Below are 18,470 nucleotides of genomic sequence, written 5' to 3' on the forward strand. Positions count from 1 at the left end.
TGGAAGTGCTTTGTGATCTTGAGGTTAGAGCACTGGTTGGACAGGAAAATACAGTATGGGGAGTTGGAGATTAAAAGAAATCAAAGGTGAGAAACAATCAGAAAGTTCAACGGTTGAGGTGCAAAGCTAATCAAGACAAGTAGGAATCCTAATTTTTGTGAATTGAATTTTAGCGCCCCATGTTCTGAATTAAGTTGACTTCAGTCCTTAATATTTTGCAACTTTTGTACCTTTGATCCTTATTTTCTGTACTTGATAATTCAATCACTCAGACGTTGAACTAGGGGTTGCTGATTTGTCATTTTAGAAGTAGGTTTACTATACAATTAAAAATGTCATGATATAGCAACATTTATGAAACACGAGAGACCAAAAAAGGAAAAAAAAAAGAGAGAGAGAACATAAGGGACCAGTTTTGTAATATTCAAAATTTTCTGGGGGCTTTCACAAGGTTCGATATTTAAACTATGGAGAGAAAAGTATAATGAAAACAAATCATGAATGACCAAATTCATTGTAAGTTAAATATCAAAGACAGTGAAACTACCAAAAGTGACATTTATTCTTTTTTAAGAATTCCAAAATTTTCAAATTTAAAATGTAATGCGGAATCAATCGAAAGTTTAAGAGCACAAAATAGTTCAAAAATTGAAATTTAAAGTGTAATGCGAAATCAATCGAAAGTTTAAGAGCACGAAATAGAAGTAAATAAGAAAGAAAAAGCAGTGGTGCTCACTGACAATTTTATTAACATTTTATATATCATTAACTATTATACAAAGTGAGACACATAATAGAATTTAGTGCGTAAAACATTCAAATGTTTAGGGTGCAATGTGAGAGTTGATATAAAGTACATAGGGTGAAAAGTGAAATTAGTCCAAAACTTCTTTTCTCCCTGTAAAAACTGGTGGCTGCCCTATAGTTCAAAGAAAACTTCTTATTTCTTTACTCCATGTTGATATGTAAGCTCCTTGCAATTGAAATTCAGACAGTCCTTGAAGAGTTGTAAAAATGGGAAACACAGCTTAGATATTCAAGCCTACAACAAAAGTCCAGCAGGTGGAATATATAGTCAAAACCATTCATCAACTTGAGTTTATCAATTAATGTACAATTTTTACACAGTGCAAACTTCAAGAATTTCACATTTAACGTTCAGACACATCCCAAATGACCCAAGAAAGTTCAGATATTGTCTTTCACCCATTATACCAAATCTTCCTATCTGCATAGGCTAAATCTGGTTTATAGAAACAAATTCTGTAATTAGAGTATAAGATTAAGTGCATTTATTGTTCCATGCTGTCCTGTGTATCTATTTATTTCAACAAAAGTCAGAATTGCATGCAACCTTTTATATATATTACAATTATTTTATCTTATTTTTAAAAATACTTTTTGAAGCTTTATAGTATAATTTTTATCTATCTTTCAAATCTGTTCTTTAATATTTGTGTATCTTTGACGATGTATCTTCTGTCATTAGTATAAATTTTAATAAAATTATGATATTTTATCATATTTACACACAAGTACACACACACAGGATGGTCTTAGTTTTGGTCATGCTTTCAAGAGATATAAGTCTGCAAATATAGGCGACGATCAACTGTGGTTTGTACGTATCTGGTTTATTTGAAAGAGTATGCAAAAGTTGCAAAATTCAACGTTAACTATCTGAATCAGAAAAAGAGAAAGAAAAAACTGTAAAAACGTATTTAATAACAATCCATTTTCTTTCGATAAATTAAGAAAATACTTGCTTGGCCCGAAGAAGAGTTGAATATAGGTAAAGAGTTGATCTGACCTTTTCGAAATTGACAAATTTGGATTAGGGTTATAATCGAATCGAACTGCTCTTGAACTCTAGTTGATCGAATTTGAGTCGAGTTCGAATAGCTCAATAAGCCGTGCAAGTCGAGTTCGAGTACCCAGATACAATGCTCGAAGGCTCGTCGAGCTTTTTTAATTTTAATTCTTTAAATATTATTATTATGAAATTATGCTTATGTCCAAAAAAAGTGGCTGAATTTATGAAATGTTTCAAATCGTATGAATATTTTTAAAGGACAATAATGTCAAGAAAATGAAAATTTCTGACTCGAGTTCGATAATTAGGCTCGCATTGACTCGAGCCAATACGAGTCAAACTCGAGTTCTGTGAGCAATCATCGAGCTCGAACTCGAGTTTCAATAATACTACTCATTCGAGGTCGAGTATCCTTCTTGCATGTCGAGTTGAGGTCAAATATAACGATACTCGAGCTCAACTCGACTCGATTACAGCCCTAATTTGGATGTACAAATCGACAATTGTAACGGCTATTTAAAACATGGCGTATCTGTAACTTGTGCTAACTCTTTTCGTGACTTTATACAACTCTTTAGTCTTTACTCTTCAGCCAATCATAAGCCCATAATTTGGTCAAATTGTTCCTTGATAAAGCTTTTGGAGCTTTACAAATTCTAAATAATTTGGAAGGTAGGTATACCCTCACAAGATTGTCCCCTAATAACTACAATGATGGTGCATTCTCCATAGTTTTTGTAAAGAAGAAGGTTGTATGGATCATAAAGAATGCATTGGCTATCTAAAGCATTAATGGTCTCAAATGTTTGTTAGTCTTAATTCCCTCAAATCATACCTCCCTGAAATGAAAAGGAAACACATGTTGGAAGAAGAATATTCTTATCTTGGTAAAGAAAGTTTAGAAATTACCTGAAATTTCCAAGTGGACTTACAAATATGGCCATCATACGGAATCACAGCAAAGAGGAGGCTTAGATGTCCATAATGGCTAACTTCACTAGATACAACATGTCATTAGATTACATGATGTATTATTGTTTATGCGTAATGATATAGTATATTGATACATATGCTCGCATTTATTTTTATTTTTTTACTTTATATTTTACTACTTTTTCGATTTAGTTTCGCTATTTTAAAATTCAAACACTTGTGACATCTTTTCACCAATAATCTTCCACTGGGTCTCGCGCGATTAGGCAAATCCTATAACTATTGATAGTTGCTTTGACCTTTTGTCGTTAATTGATATGTAATTACTTCTTTGCATAAATTATTGTTGTCAATGTGGTAGGTAATGCTTGTTAATCGAGTGATGATTTTACCATGCCTACACAACTCAAATAAAACCACATGATATTCTAATCAGAGCAAGACTCAGACAGACAGACACCAGGAGTATCATTTCGAAAAGGAAACCACAGTTTCCTCTTATTCTTTCATTTTATCTTTTCCTTCTAAACTTGAATCAGCAGAACAATTCATTAGAGACAACAAAGTCTAACTTAGCTGGGTTGTAGTCTGAGTTTTTTTGAAGTTGTTAACCGCCCATTTTCTTGTCTTACTTAAAACAATGAAGAATATGTGTTGTCACTTGATACAGACATTTGGAAACTTTCCAATTTTTATCATCCCTATCGCTGCACAAATACATCACTATTTTTAATTAGTTAAACTAGTAAGACATTCTCTCTGATTGGAAGATTAAACCATTGATTATCTATTGACTTGCCGCTCTTGTAAATTTGCATGTTGTGTGTTCTTAATCATGGATTGACTCATTGACAAAAGTTTTTCCCAATCATAAATCACTGTACGTCAAGTCAAATTCAGTGTTAATTAGTAAACAGCTAGTTAATTGTTGAGAGCACTAATCACATAGTGATGTGGGCTTGGTTTTTAAAAAAAAATACTAGAAAATATGACGTTATTGGAGTGTTCCTAGTGACTAATTCTCGAGTTGAACTTTTTAGCTCTTTATTTTGGCCTCAGAAATTTATCTTCCTTCAATGACACTTAGAACTTCTAATGAGGTTCATTTTTATAAATGTTAATTAAATAACAGCTCAAACTTATAGAAGTTTTCACATTAGGTTCATCTCCATATAGTTTGGACTACGTCACCTGAAGCACTTTGTTGTGTACACAAGAATGAAGAAATCTACGACAACGAGCCATATTTTGACTCAATCATCATATAAAGGAACTAACCATAATGCAAAGTTAGTGCTTTTTATATGTTAATTTAAAGAACATACACAGCTGGTAAAGATGAATTTTCCGATGATAAGATTTCATTGTCGTAAAGGGGAAAAAAATTGTCAATGAAGAAACATAAAAGCATTCCATACTAGCTAAATGTTCCCAAGGTTTAAAATGTAAGTTTCTTCAACCCTGCAAATTAACATTATTGTTTCTGGCACCTTAAAATATTTTTGTTTTTCCAAAATGAATAAAGGATAAAAAATTCCATCGTCATTTGTAAATGTTCCAGTTCACATCCTTCCCATTACATTTTTCCCAAAAATCAATTTAGCTTCTGCTTTCCATCTCAACCAAATTATAGAGAAATTCACAGAGTGAATTGAGATTGTTGTTAAATGTCCTGATATAATATACACATGGCCGGTAATAAACCAACTCATGTGAAAAATTAAAGAATTAATTTGGCCTACACCAACACGATAATTAATAGGAATTATCCCTAATATATATTCCAAAGATATCAGTATATTAGGAACAAAAAGAGCACATCTGCAGATCGAGAACATTTGTCCTTGGATTTCTCTTGTGAGTAAATTCATTCACAGAGAGTTTGTATACTGGACTTGTTCCAAACGGAATTAAGAGTTCAATACTTGTATTAAGTGTGAGTTCTAAATCCACCCATCTGAGAGTTTATCAATTAGTTGCTTTGTTATCTCCAAGGCATTTTGGTCAAATGTGGGATTTTGAATCGTACGTCCTTTAGTTATAGGCAAGAACACAAATTTTTTTTTTTTTTTTAGGTTACCTTCTCACCCCTCCTTACGTCTTTCTCACCTTCAGTTGCCAGAGATTCAGGTTTCAAACCTTGAACCTGGTAGCAGTGGATAAGAACACTTCTATTTATTGAAAAGAGAAAAAATTAATAATGCCAAAGGTGTAATTACATATATATATATATGGTGATGCATATTGCCACACTTTCTTACGCATGATTTATTACCCAAACATATGGGTAATGGGTAACTAGCTAGTGAAATCTTTCAAAACAAGTTAAGTATCTATTTTTCAGTAAAAAGAAAAAGAAAAGGCATATTAAGACTGCACTAGGTGTAGAATATACCAAGAAAGAGTAAAACGGCATTTTTGCTTGTAAGAGAGTGAGAGAAAGCAGATGAGTTTCACACTAAACTGGATTCTTGTATTGTATTTACATATATTGTGGTACTCGTTGGGATTGGTAACTATTAGTTTTCCGTGAAATTGGATGTGCAAAAGAAATTGGATGTCTTAACAAAGTAACATTGCATCAATTTCGTTATGCAAATTTACAAATGTTGGGGCAAGGGGTGGGAGATGAATCTGATTTCTTAAGCTGTTACGTGAAACAAATAATTATTCAATAGACCTACCCAAAAAAGTAATTATACAATTTACATAATATGAATTTCACATTTTGGGCGGTGGCTTTGTCATTGAATTTGCTACAAATCAATCAGTGTATTGTTATTTATGATAATAGAATTGTGTGCTCTGTGTACGTGGGAGCGGGAATTACTATGGAACTCTAAGGCAATTCCATTATATTTAGATTAATCTTCTATACCCCATTGATATAATATTTATTTAATACAAATATTCGCAAGGCTATACGACCTGATTTAGTTATGATATCAACAACACATACACACACACACACACACATATATATATATATATGTTTATTAGAAAAGGAAGATTCCAAATCTTATAAATTGAAGAGACATAGAGGGAGAGGGTTCAATAGTTAAATTAGAGATTGATGGTTATTTAAGTAGTGTCCTTAACATCTGCGTTAGCTCTCGGGACAATTTCGCTTTCTCATATATTGATTATGTCAAGTGTGTTTTTGATCTGTGTTATTCTAGTAGTCTTTTGAAAAAGAAAGCACCTGGCTCAGAAATGCCTTCTTTGTCAAAGTAAATAGTCCACAAATACACGTCGATCCTTTACTGGCTGCATGTACTTACATGCCAACATGCTTGCTTATATCTTCTTCTTCTTCTTCTTTTTTCTTCTTTTACAGTGGTCAGATAACAATAATATATGCGTCTCTTTACTTGCAAGAATGTTTTAGCAATTGATGATGTGACTCACCATTATGCAACTTCTACAATCTGCAAAGAGACAAATGCAAATATATATAGTGTATATGATGTATCTATATATGTAATGTATATAGCACAATCATCATTGACTACTGCATTTCTCACTGCAAGTTGCAATTGACACTATGGCATCCATCATCATGCTTGGTACAATGAATTTAGACAAGTTCTACTATTTTGCGCATGCCAAAGCCAAACTCCAAAATATGGAGAATCACTTACGCAATGCGTGCTGCTCCAATCAAGAAATACAGTAGTCTTAAGTGACATAATAATAAAAAGGACATATGCACCAATTGTATGAGTACTCGAGATTTTTTTTTTTCACTTTGGTTTTTTTTTTTTTTTTTTTTTAAATTATCGAAGTTTCTAATATATTCAACACAAAGTTCGATAGTACAAATTATGTAGCATGCTGATAGAGACCAGCTCTCCCCTAATAAAATATCTTTGTGAATAGAAAATAGCCTGGTCACATTAACATATTTTGGATGTGGATTTTCTCAATGGTGGTTATGTTGATACACAAGTAGTTTACCATTTAAATGGATAGAGTCACACTTGCTGTCGACTCTCAATTGCGATTTAGGCTAATAAAACTAGGGAAAATTTTCATTTACAAATAAAATTTCCCGAAAACTATGTGATTCCAATTTGATGCGATGCATCTCACCCGCTCGCAATGCTTGCTTGTGTCTCTATATGGTGAAAATAGTTGAGGGGGCCATGATTGGGAATTGTTTGATCGTCTTTCTCCGAGGAAGAGGCGAAATACAATCAACATGAATTGGGGACCGTTATTCAAAAAGGACTTGCATTTATTGTGGAATTTCATTTTATATATAATTAATATCTTCTCAAAGGGGTAGGGGCCGGGGGCATAAGTTCATTTCCATATCAAAAGGGGACTTAAGTTCTATTTCTTTATTTTAGTAGGATAAAAACTAGGAAATGTTGAAAACAAAGAAATTGCTGTAGGTATCATTTTTATATATAGTCCCAATAGGTTTGGATCTCTTGCAGGAAGGTTGACTAGATATTTCTTGCAAAAGCACCAGCCCCATCCAGTTCATAATAAGAATGTTTTAATCTTTTTTGATTCCTTGTATTATTTTCCTTACACACATAGGGGAGGAGCGTATAAAGTGAAAATTTCACGTGTGGTTTTAGAATGGAGCTTTTTTGCATGACAATTTATATTATATAAATCATGTGTGTTTGTGTGATCATATTTGTGATCATCTATATGTTCAAATTTTAATATTTCAATTACACACGCACAAACATACATTATATATATATATATATATATATATATATATATTGAAATTTGACCATATAGATGATCACAAAGTATTGAACAATCTAAAGATTTTGGATTTGCTACACAGAGATATCTTCTAGAAACTGAAAAGTCTTTCAATTTTCTCCTATCCTACTAATCAATTATAATGAAATTCTTTTAAGATAAGAAGATTCTCCGATTTGAAAATTGCACACACCATAACATTTTGATAATTTGCTTTTGTCATATTACTATAGTGCAACAAATGGCCAGCGTTATCAATGATTGGACAGATGGAACCCTTCAACTTTAGGAACATTTGTATTTCAACTTTTATGCGTGCAATAATAGCGCTATGCATGTGAATCACGTAGCTTGTAAATGGTCTAGTACGTACATAAATCCAAGCTGCCGAGTTGGTCTAAAACCAAAAAGGGTACATAACCCTCAGATGCCTAAACTCATTCAGGAAATCGTACTTAGACATTATAGTCCTTTAGCTTTATTTAGACAAATCAATTCGATCCCTGTCAATAGTTTAGCTTTTCCCTAAAAATTTAACCTTATGTCGGAGTGTAAAAAATTAGGCCATTTCGTAAGCTCCATAAAAGCTAATACAACATCATTTGGACATGATTTTGGTGCAATGCAATATTTTGTTAGTCATAAGTCTATGACAAAATGTAAGGGAAAAAAATTATGCTTCAATTTGTAAAAATTTTATTTAACAATCAGTCATTTATTAGTAACTGTATTTTTTATTTAACAAAATGTAAGGTTGTGGCTTTCAGTTTGTTCATTTTTATTTCAACTTGATGTTATAAGTTTCTGAAAGAGAGTGAATTTCCCAATATTTGGTTCAGAATTGTACAAAAATCTTCAGGTCACATGAAATTCTAACTAGACTAAAATACAAGATGTATCACGAATCCGGCCTTCCTTAAAAAAAAAAAAAAAAAAAAAAAAATCTAATTTCCATGCATCAAAATTGTGGGAGCAAAAAAAAATTTTCATTAAGCTTTTATATCATAACTAGGTGTAAAAGAAGAGCATCCTCATGCTACATTATTGTTTTTCTTTTTCCTTCTTTTAGCTATAACCTTAAAGTAATTAACCCACGAAATTTGCACTCACAACAGCACCATAATCAATTAAAAAACTTCCAACATTTAACAAAAATTACTTTCTTAAGATACTGAAGCAATTTTTTGTTTGAGCATTGCTAGCACTTTTCTTATGATTTCTGCGAAGGGCATCACACAATCATCCTGTTTTACCTCAAGGAAATGACGTGACTGAAAACAATGGTCATCACCACAATAATACAAGGCAGCTGCCAAAGACCAAGAAAGTGATGGGGTCTAATTATTGTACTGTAGGTTTGACTTACATCTCCTTCTCATGACGGAATTACAACCTAGTTCTTTATGGAAGATCTTCCTTTTTTTATTTTGTCCTTTTTCTTGGGGCCAGAGAATAATTTATAGAAGTTGAGTGATGCTATTTACCTCCTAATTAAGAAGATAACATAATTAAATTACTCAATGTTTTCAAAAACCACAATTATTAACCCCTCTTTGTTCATAAGATGTCATGTTTAATAGTGTAAGTTGATTATAGGAGGACGAATTAGCAAGGCATCTGCAGCACAAGTTGATATTTGCTTCTTTTCATTTTGTTTTCCACAATAGATACAAGTGAAATAGCTTTACTTCACAAAATTATGTTGGTATGGCTTTCTTGTTTATTCCAAAAGTATCACTAGTAGAAAGTTAACAACTTCTAAAATACACTTTTCTTGTATATATGTGTGGCTCGTCCCTCCTGGGTAGCTCGGTTGGTCATGTATCCTTCTCAGGAAGTATTGTCCATCTCCTCCACCAGGGTTCGAGTCCCAGGGTTAACGTGTCCGAAGGCCCGGAACCTCCTGCGTCTGAAAAAAAAAATGTATATATGTGTGGCTCACAAACAAATTAACCTTGGTTTTAATACTTTAATTAGTTCTCGAGCCTTAGAAGCTGATTGAAAAGGCTTGTTTTCAAGTCTTGTAGTTGTGAGTTGTACAACATACTTTAGTCTCACCCTTTACAAGTTATTATATCAACAACTTCATCCCCACTTCCCTAGAATCTTGCCCTATTGAGGCTCAATTACTTGCAGCAAGCTTTATGCTAGATACGCCTTTCACCCTAGCACAACTTCAGAGAATTGTGCTTGTTAACATATTTAGGTACAAATGGCATCCTGAGATACAGTTGTTAGAACCAGAAGACCAAAGATGCAATTATTCCTACCCAGAGAGAGAGAGAGAGAGAGAGAGAGAGAAGGATGCAATTAAAAAATCATTTGCCAGCCCTTTTGCATGTTAATGCACTTTGTCACCAATGAAAAATAAAATAAATTAATTAAGGAGATTTTTTTTTTTTGTTTTGCCATGGATTAGACATTTGAACCACTTGAACATGTCTTTGTTTTCCTAATTTGTGGGATCTTCTTTTCCTATATGATTGCGTCATCAAATTTTATTCTAATCAGTGTATAAAAACTTGGCTAAAACGGAAATGAGCAAGAATCCAAGTCTAGTTTCAGTTGTTGCAGGGGAATTCGTCAGCTACCAATCATATGCTTGGCATATTCCTTACGATTCCTTTTATACTCAAATTAAGCCTATTTGATTGCTTATTACTTGCTACAGATTTGTCTAGTTAGGCAAGAATCTTTTGAGAGAATGTCTATAAAACCCAATTACAAATTTAAGTAACAAATGTGAAGTTCTGATTTGATGCAAATATTTAGATTATGTGGTTGCATTTTATATAATCATTTAGTCTTGAGTCTTATGGTCTAATTAAGATGCTCTTAGGTGATATCCCACAGATGAATTAATTGTCAGTTGTCACCCATGATAACATTTAAATTGTGGCAAAACATTGTCAGATAGTAAAGTTTGTACATATTATTGTCACATTTTATAATGATTGATACTACTTTGCTGCCTTTTGCACAAAAAATTCTTGGAGTGGCTTGCCAAATATTTGGCATAGTTTGAGATGTCTATGCCTGTGAGCTTCATTGCCAAAAAAAAAAAAAAAAAAGTACTCTATCCTTCAATTAGTACTTTGTAACATCGAATATTGACCTATCCTTTCTGCTATTTATTAACAAAGTTAGAGAGAAATTACCTAAAAATAAAGGAATATAGTACAAGATGATGAAAGTAAATACAATTGTAGTCTAAAAGTAATATAGAGCTTGTAACATGCCGTGTATGCTTTGTATAGCTAAAGTGACAGCTTAATGTATCCTGCTTTGTGTTCATTGATATGAAGATGATTGGAGAACGTGTTTTAAGAGTTTTTGGGGAACTTGTATCTAAGGAAATCAACCATCCAATCTTTATACAGATGCAATATATAGCGTCTTAGTGTATTGTGCTTATGGTATATAATTTTTTGGTTATGATAGTTTGATTAGGTGGTAACAAATATATGTGTCCCTAGTCTTGGGCTTAGAACATGAATATGCTGTGTTACTGTTACTTGAGTTTTAGTTTTTCAATTTTCCTTTGTCATTCTTTTGCTAATGGTGGTCTAAGGAGATCTTTTGCTAAGCTTTATATTTAATTCCCCTAGCAAAAGTTAATGAGATAGGCAGAATTGAACAATGATTAAATCTCACTAATATTTTATCGTTTTTGAGTTTGGATTTTTAAATGTCTATACTCTAGCAAATTGTCCAAAACTGATTTGTTGAAACTTGAAAACCTCCAAATTGAGTAGTAAATTCTTCAGCTTTTCTCAATGTTTAATGGGAATGCGAACGTCACAGTTTGCAAGAGATTCTCTTTTCTTGGCTTTACAAGGCCTTTTTTTTTTTTTTTCAGTTTACTGATGCTAATCAGGTCGAAACTTTTACCAGCACAGTTCAAACTGCTACTTCTTTGACAATCGATTCTATATATATATATGGCTTCCAGTGGTTTGATCTCTCAAAAGGCTCCTAGCTTAGTAACTTGTAGTAATGGAGTTTGAAAAGATGTATTTTGATGTTGAGCCAAGCTACATTATTGATCATCATTGTTGTAGCTTGGAAACTGCATTACCTTTCCAGAACAACCATTTGTCTTTCCAAGATTATGTTTCCAATGATATTGTTAGCACCGAAAACTTTCTTGAAATGGAAACAGATATCAAGGATTTCGATTCCATAGCTAAAAATTGTGCTTTAGACCACGAAAACGTGGTACACAAAAGATTGTTGCCCTGTCAAGAAATCCAAGAAACTATGGATATTTTGGCTGCTGAGCAATCCCATTTGAAGGATATTCAAGATGAACTCATGGAAGAGAGCAGCTTAACTGATCTGCTGCTGATGGGGGCAGAAGCTATTGAAGCAGGAAATGTTCGTTTTGCTTCATTAGTTGCACTAAGGCTCAAGGATATCCTATCTGATCAAGAAAATGGTGACAATCCAATGGATAGGTTAGCTTTATATTTCACTCAGGGCCTTCTTGACAAGAGCCTCGCTGCTCCTGAGCTTCCGGAGGACCCCGTTTCGCAACAAACCAATGCTATCACAGCCTTCCAAATGGTGCAGGAGCTGTCACCATATGTGAAGTTCGCGCATTTCACAGCCAACCAGGCAATCCTGGAGGCAGCCGAAGGTCTTCAGGAGATTCATGTTATTGATTTTGACGTCATGGAAGGAATTCAATGGCCTTCTTTGATGGTTGACCTTGCTGCTAGAGAAGATGCGTCTCTTAGGATAACAGCTATTGTTGGCGACAAAAGAAGTTCATGTAATATTCAACAAACAGGTTTTAGGTTACAAGATTTCGCAAATTCAATCAATCTTTCTTTCTCCTTTGACCAAGTTCTGGTAACAAAAGAAGAAGATTTCGAAGAGATCAAAGTAGGGCATACCCTGATAGCTAATTGTATGATTAATCAGCTTCACATGCCTTGTAGAGAAAGCTCATTGGTCAAAACATTTTTCAACGGTTTGAGGAAACTGTCCCCAAAGATATTGGTTTTAGTCCAAGAAGAGTTATTCAGCTTCTCTAAAGCTCCATCTACATCATTTGCGGAGTTCTTTTGTGAGGCCTTAGATCATTACACAGCACTCTCTGATTCACTCCGGAGTGGTTTTTGTGGAGGTTACAAATTAGCATTAAAGATCATAGAGAGGGAGTTCTTGAGAAAGAGAATTTTGGATAGTGTGAAACATTTTCCTTGTGGGATCATGGGAAATGAAAGTAACATGTTGCCAGATTATCCTTCTATGAATGGATTCAGGCCAATTCCCATGAGTTCCTGTAACGTTACTCAAGCAAAGCATTTAATCAGTTTGTTTAATGGGGGTTACTGGGTGCAAAATGAACACTGCAAGTTAACATTATGTTGGAAATCAAGACCTTTGACCACAGCTTCCATTTGGGTGCCGACAGCATCAAGCAAGACTAGTCTTGCTAGGTCAACTTATTTTTAATTGGTTTTAGATCAATTTCCTTGGACTTTGGATCATATTATATATTGGAAGCTAGTGTGACAGTATTTTCCATTGTGAATAGCCATGTTTTGTTTTTAAGATTTGAAATTGAAGAGTTGAAAGTGATTGTATACAATAAAAAATTTTCATGCTAGCAGTGAGTAGTTAGGTTGCAAGGTGTGACCAATGTAGCAAATGGAATCTTCTTTGCCTTTGTTTTCCCTTTCAGATGGCTTTTACTCTTTTTCCTTTTGTTGGTTGTGGGGAATATTAGTGCAGAAGCACATTAGAAGGAGGAGAATGTGACTACAAAATGAAAATGGGGAAAATAAGTGGCCCCAAAACCTTATCAACTTTGAGAATTTTATCAGCAGATTTATGTTCTTGAAAGTAGATATTATCCAAGTGTTATTGTTTTTCAAGTTTCTCCATATGGCTTTTAGCTCCACGATATACAAGCATCAAATCAAATTAAAGAAGATTCTAAAAGGTTTGTAGTTTATAACTGAAGTACACTTTACTCCCTCATACTATAGTGGCAGTTCGTTCCCATCTAAATTCTCTTTGTTAGGACTTTAAACCCTTTAGGCTTTTTTTTTCTGGTATAACGCACAGGTATTTGCATCCGTTTTATGATCTGCGACTAATCCTGTTTGAACTCTTGCATCAACATCCGTTGGTTTAAGCCCTTTAGTTACTACTCCAAATATCTGAACAATAATCCCAGTGTACTTTGAGAGTCCATTTATCCTTTAGCGTTTCTTTTTCATATTTTTCCCGTAACTAAGAAGAAACAAACTGATGAGAATAGTGAAGTTCCTATCAAGATTGTATTCAGACCTTATTTAGTAAACTAGCTTTTCAAGAAACTCTCAAATGGTTGTAGTTAATCTCTTCAAAAGTTAACTCATATTCCTCCGAAATGAGTAAAAAAACTGCTACAAATGTTAATTTTTCCAGATCAATAAAGCAAATTCAATAGGTTAAAGGCAGTGAAGACCTCACCACAATGTGGTCACAAGATGGGTTGTTGGAACTTAATCTAAATTTGCTTCTAGAATATAACATGTGAAGAGAAATTAAAAAAAAAAAAAAGTAATAAAAAACCAGGTCACAAGTAAAATCTGCTCGAAAGAAATTCCATGGAGGTAACATATGTACAAAGAAAATACAAGATGATTGTAACTAAACTTGCTCTAACAAACACATTTATTACTTAATGTTGAAAAATCTCAAGACACGGTTGATTTTAAGGTTAACAGCTACAGGGAATGATTGAACAGTCAGAGTTGTGTCAACTAATTTCCATGAGTGACAGAGCACAAATATATCAATCTATTGTCAAGACTTGTACAAGATCCAAAGCGATGCTAGATTTCTTACATTCCAAGGAAATGCAGCTAAAATGCAACAACTCGAGGGGAAAAAAACAAAAGAAAAAAAAATAAAGAAGCTCAATAGCAAATAAAATATTTAGTATATAGTATAACCGAACACAAGCTACAAAAAGGGTATATGGTAGAATTATCAGGCACGTAGAGCACTGCGCACCTAAAAGGAGGGAGGAAACTGAAAACCAAAAAGCAGAACCAATCTAGCCACAGAAGTGATTTACCCCAACCACTATTAGCAGAAACATGTGAATAGTTTCAAGAGCTTAAGGACTGAAACTCACAAGTGAATAACTTTTTTCTTCATTGGCTGTTCAAGCACTGCAAGCTATATTTCCAGATTGCCATTTTAGATTGAATATCTTCTAAAGTGGTTAACAAATGTAAGCTTTAAACAGTGTGCAAGCTCTCCAATTTATCCAGTGATCATTGTTCCTACTCCTTCATCAGTGAGAATCTCAAGGAGTAATGAGTGCTGTACTCGTCCATCAAGTATAGTTGCAGTCCTGACACCTTGAGCTACGGACCTCACGCAGCAATCCACCTTTTGAAACATCCCACCTGCAATCTTCCCATCATTCATCATCCTCCTCGCCCCTTGGATATCTAATTCCTTCACCAAACTTCCTGGGTCACCTTGGTCCTCTAGAATTCCAGCCACATCAGTCAAAAGAATTAACTTCTCTGCTGCCAAGGCCGCAGCAACCTCACCTGCAGCTATGTCTGCATTGATGTTGTATGACTGGCCTGTCTTGTCAGCAGCTACAGAGGCAATGACTGGGATATGACCATTGTCAATGAGTAGTCGAAGCACTGTGGGGTCCACAGTGGCTATATCACCAACGAAGCCAAGCTGATCAGAATTTTGGGAAGGCCTGGCAGTCAAAAGACGGCCATCCATACCAGATAAGCCAACGGCAGAAGCCCCTGCCTTGTTGATTAAGGCAACAAGATGTGTGTTCACTTCACCCGCCAATACCATCGAAACAATTTTCATGGTTGTTGCATCAGTGACACGACTTCCATTCACAAACTTGGGCTTCGAGCCCAACCTACCAAGCCACTGGTTGATTTCAGGACCCCCACCATGGACCATGACAATGCGAAGACCAACACGAGAGAGAAGAACCAAGTCAGACATTACAGAAGCTTGAAGGGCCTCAGACTTCATGGCTGCACCTCCATATTTGACCACAATTGTCTTGCCATGGAACTTTTCTATATAAGGCAGCGCCTCCGGAAGGATATTGACTCTTTTTTGTGCTGATATGGAACGTGCTTCAGGTACAACTACAGGTTCTGATGAAGTCCCGTGGCAGGAGCTCCGAAAACTAAGAGAAGGATTGGTATACTTTTTCGTAATCCATTTGTTGATGCCTATGCAGTTTGTTGAGGTGAGATTAGCATCAGGAGATTTGGGTGCCTTTATCAAAGCGGAGGAGAGAGGGAGGGATTTAGCAGGCAGCATTTCTTCTGCCTAACCTCCTTTTGCGTGGACTATTTGGGTCAAAGCAAGAAATCCAAACCAACCACACTCCAAGCAAAACGCAGGGAAACAGGTCAATGAGATCTGCAATAATAAGAGACTCCAAATTGGAACAGCAACAATTAAAATTTTGTTTTACAACTGCAAAGCAATACAGTTACGTACAAAAAAGCACACATCGTTGTGTGAAATTTGGGACTAGAAAACAAATTTAGGATGTCAAAATCACAATCTTTATACGTCAATGAGATCTGCAATAATAAGAGACTCCAAATTGGAACAGCAACAATTAAAATTTTGTTTTACAACTGCAAAGCAATACAGTTACGTACAAACAAGCACACATCGTTGTGTGAAATTTGAGACTAGAAAACAAATTTAGGATGTCAAAATCACAATCTTTATACGTCAAATTCAGAGCCTAGATTACTAATGGAGCTCCCCTTACAGGTACAAGGAGGGTGTTGGAGGGATTTTTCTCTTTATAGTTCAAATAATAATGAATTATGGTTGATGACCAAGCATCTTCCAGATTCCAAAAGGTATTATTCGTAAAAAGAAAAAAAAACAATAAACAAAACTGCCACTGAGGTTCATATAGCACTATAACAATTAAAGAACTGCTCAAGTGCAAATCATACAAAAAGTTCAGCAACCAGTGAAATTTAAAGCCAGTAAGAGGGTTCAGGAATTTCAAGATTGTCAAGTTTTATTCTTACTAACTAATAATCATCAGGTCAATAAACTCCAAAACTGATACCATTACAGCAGAAGTTCTAATTCTCATTCTCAGAGAACAGACAAATCATTAGATAATTTCCATCATGTTGACATAATATTTTAATAAAATGGACGTAATTGCAGTCACAGGGCCAAGGATAAAGAATGGAGCGCACAAAGTTTTCTTGGAGATCATTAGTACGAAAAATCAGGAACGTATCAACTTATTCTTCCTACTATACAGATTCTGAAAAGTATAGTTACAGCTCAAAAATCAGAATCATCCCAGTGTAATAACTAAGTAAAAATAATTTAATTAACTGCTGCAAATAATCAAGCACCTGCTATGCTTTAATACCTCTTGAGCTAAAGACTGCACAAATTAAACCAACAGCACCTGAAATTTACAGTTAAATCACAACAAATTATGCATATAGAGCAAAAACCCATTTACAAACATCAGCGAATAAAAAATTAGTACAAGTATATTATAGCAGTTGACTGGGGCAAATAATCAGACACCTAAGATGCATTACTACATAACCTACTTCAACAATCAGCAGCCCAATAATTGAGCCAAAAATTGCATAATTACAGCATCAGACAAAATTTTACCTTCCCCCGTAGAAATTTCAACCAACTATTAGAAGCAAAATGAGTAGAAATCCCTAATAGCGATGTTTTTGAGATGAAATTAAGATAAAATGATGAAGCCCTACACCGCCGCCATGTTATCTTTGTTCGCCCCTACAAGAACTAAGTATTTAAGGGTAGAGAATTGAATAACAGTTAGTTGTTAATTAAGAAATCAGAAAATTATAGCAAATGAGAAAGGACAGAGAGGTCCAAAGGTAAAACGGGAAAAGAAAAAATTAATTGAATCTTTAGGAAATCCGAAAAAAAAAACATAGCGAATGAGAAAGGGCGACAAATGATTATTTAACGGTAGGGAATTGAATAAGATGTACATTAAGAAATCACAAAAAAGAAATTTAACAAATGAGAAAGGATGGACGAATCAGAGGATAAAATGGGGACAAATGAGAGGGATAGACAAACCTAAAGGTAGAATGGTAAAAATAATTGGAAATGATAAAAAATTAAGAAATCCAAAAAATATAGCAAATGAGAAAGGGCACCAGATGATTATTCAAGGGTAGGGAATTGAATAACATGTCCATTAATAAATAACAAAAAGAGATGATTTTAGAAACCTCCATTAAGGTTTCTAATAGTTTCACTTAACACTATTAAATTTTTAAAAATCTCACTTAACTCCCCAGACTTAAACTTTTTGTAACATTTGAAACTCATTTCAAAATATAATATTAAAAAATTCATTTTGGGAGAGTGAATACAATTTCATTCCAAGTTGGCCCTTTTCTTATGATTTCTTAATTATCATAATATGCCAAATCTATTACTTAACTTTTGCAAATTGATCAATGTCTCTTTAACAATTTTTGTGTCACTGCTTCAGATAAAATAGGTTAAATTACCTAAAATTATGAATAATTTATATTACTCTTAAAAATGACTTGCAATAATTTATAACCATGAGAATATCTTTTTGGACTAACTTAAAAATAATAAAAAACAAGTTTATATATAAAATTTAGCATGTTGTATCTTTTTAGTTATCAAGCCATCGATTTAGAAAAAATTAAAAAATGTGTAAATGATTTATTAATTAACTCAAAACACTTTGATAAAATGAGAGGAGATAGACAAATTCAAGGGTAAAACGGTTAAAAAAAAGGGTTATAGATCCACCGAAGCGGGAAGCCTTAACCGGCTGTGTTGGTAACAGTTAAGGCCCGAAGGCCGTTCCCGTCCCTGTCGGGGGAGATGCCAACCATCTCTCCTTCTTATGAGCACGGTGCTTAAAGCTTATCCAACAGGCCGATGTGGGACAAGTTTCGGATACGACAATCCC

The 18,470-nt window shown here is 34.2% G+C and overlaps 2 protein-coding genes and 1 non-coding gene across 3 annotated transcripts; 1 reads left to right on the forward strand and 2 right to left on the reverse strand.

Moving 5' to 3' along the window:
• Positions 1–11,470: 11,470 nt before the first annotated feature.
• On the forward strand, positions 11,471–12,937 carry LOC113700619 (protein NODULATION SIGNALING PATHWAY 2-like). Its single transcript, XM_027221086.1, has one exon. It carries the CDS (start codon positions 11,471–11,473, stop codon positions 12,935–12,937), a length of 1,467 nt encoding a protein of 488 aa, XP_027076887.1.
• Positions 12,938–14,226: 1,289 nt separating this feature from the next.
• LOC113701284 (uncharacterized) lies at positions 14,227–15,796 on the reverse strand. The gene has a single exon (XM_072059323.1). The coding sequence runs from the start codon at positions 15,794–15,796 to the stop codon at positions 14,744–14,746; it is 1,053 nt and encodes a 350-aa protein (XP_071915424.1). The 3' UTR covers positions 14,227–14,743.
• Positions 15,797–18,283: 2,487 nt separating this feature from the next.
• On the reverse strand, positions 18,284–18,412 carry LOC113702518 (U6atac minor spliceosomal RNA). The gene has a single exon (XR_003451163.1). It is a non-coding gene; the product is annotated as a U6atac minor spliceosomal RNA (small nuclear RNA).
• Between the last annotated feature and the right edge of the window lie 58 nt (positions 18,413–18,470).

This window comes from Coffea arabica, chromosome 7e (genome assembly GCF_036785885.1).
Source record: "Coffea arabica cultivar ET-39 chromosome 7e, Coffea Arabica ET-39 HiFi, whole genome shotgun sequence".
Lineage (NCBI taxonomy): Eukaryota > Viridiplantae > Streptophyta > Magnoliopsida > Gentianales > Rubiaceae > Coffea > Coffea arabica.

Excerpts from the sequence above, each read along its gene's own strand:
- LOC113700619 (XM_027221086.1), top strand. The coding sequence starts at position 11,471 with ATGGAGTTTGAAAAGATGTATTTTGATGTTGAGCCAAGCTACATTATT.
- LOC113701284 (XM_072059323.1), bottom strand. The coding sequence starts at position 15,796 with ATGCTGCCTGCTAAATCCCTCCCTCTCTCCTCCGCTTTGATAAAGGCA.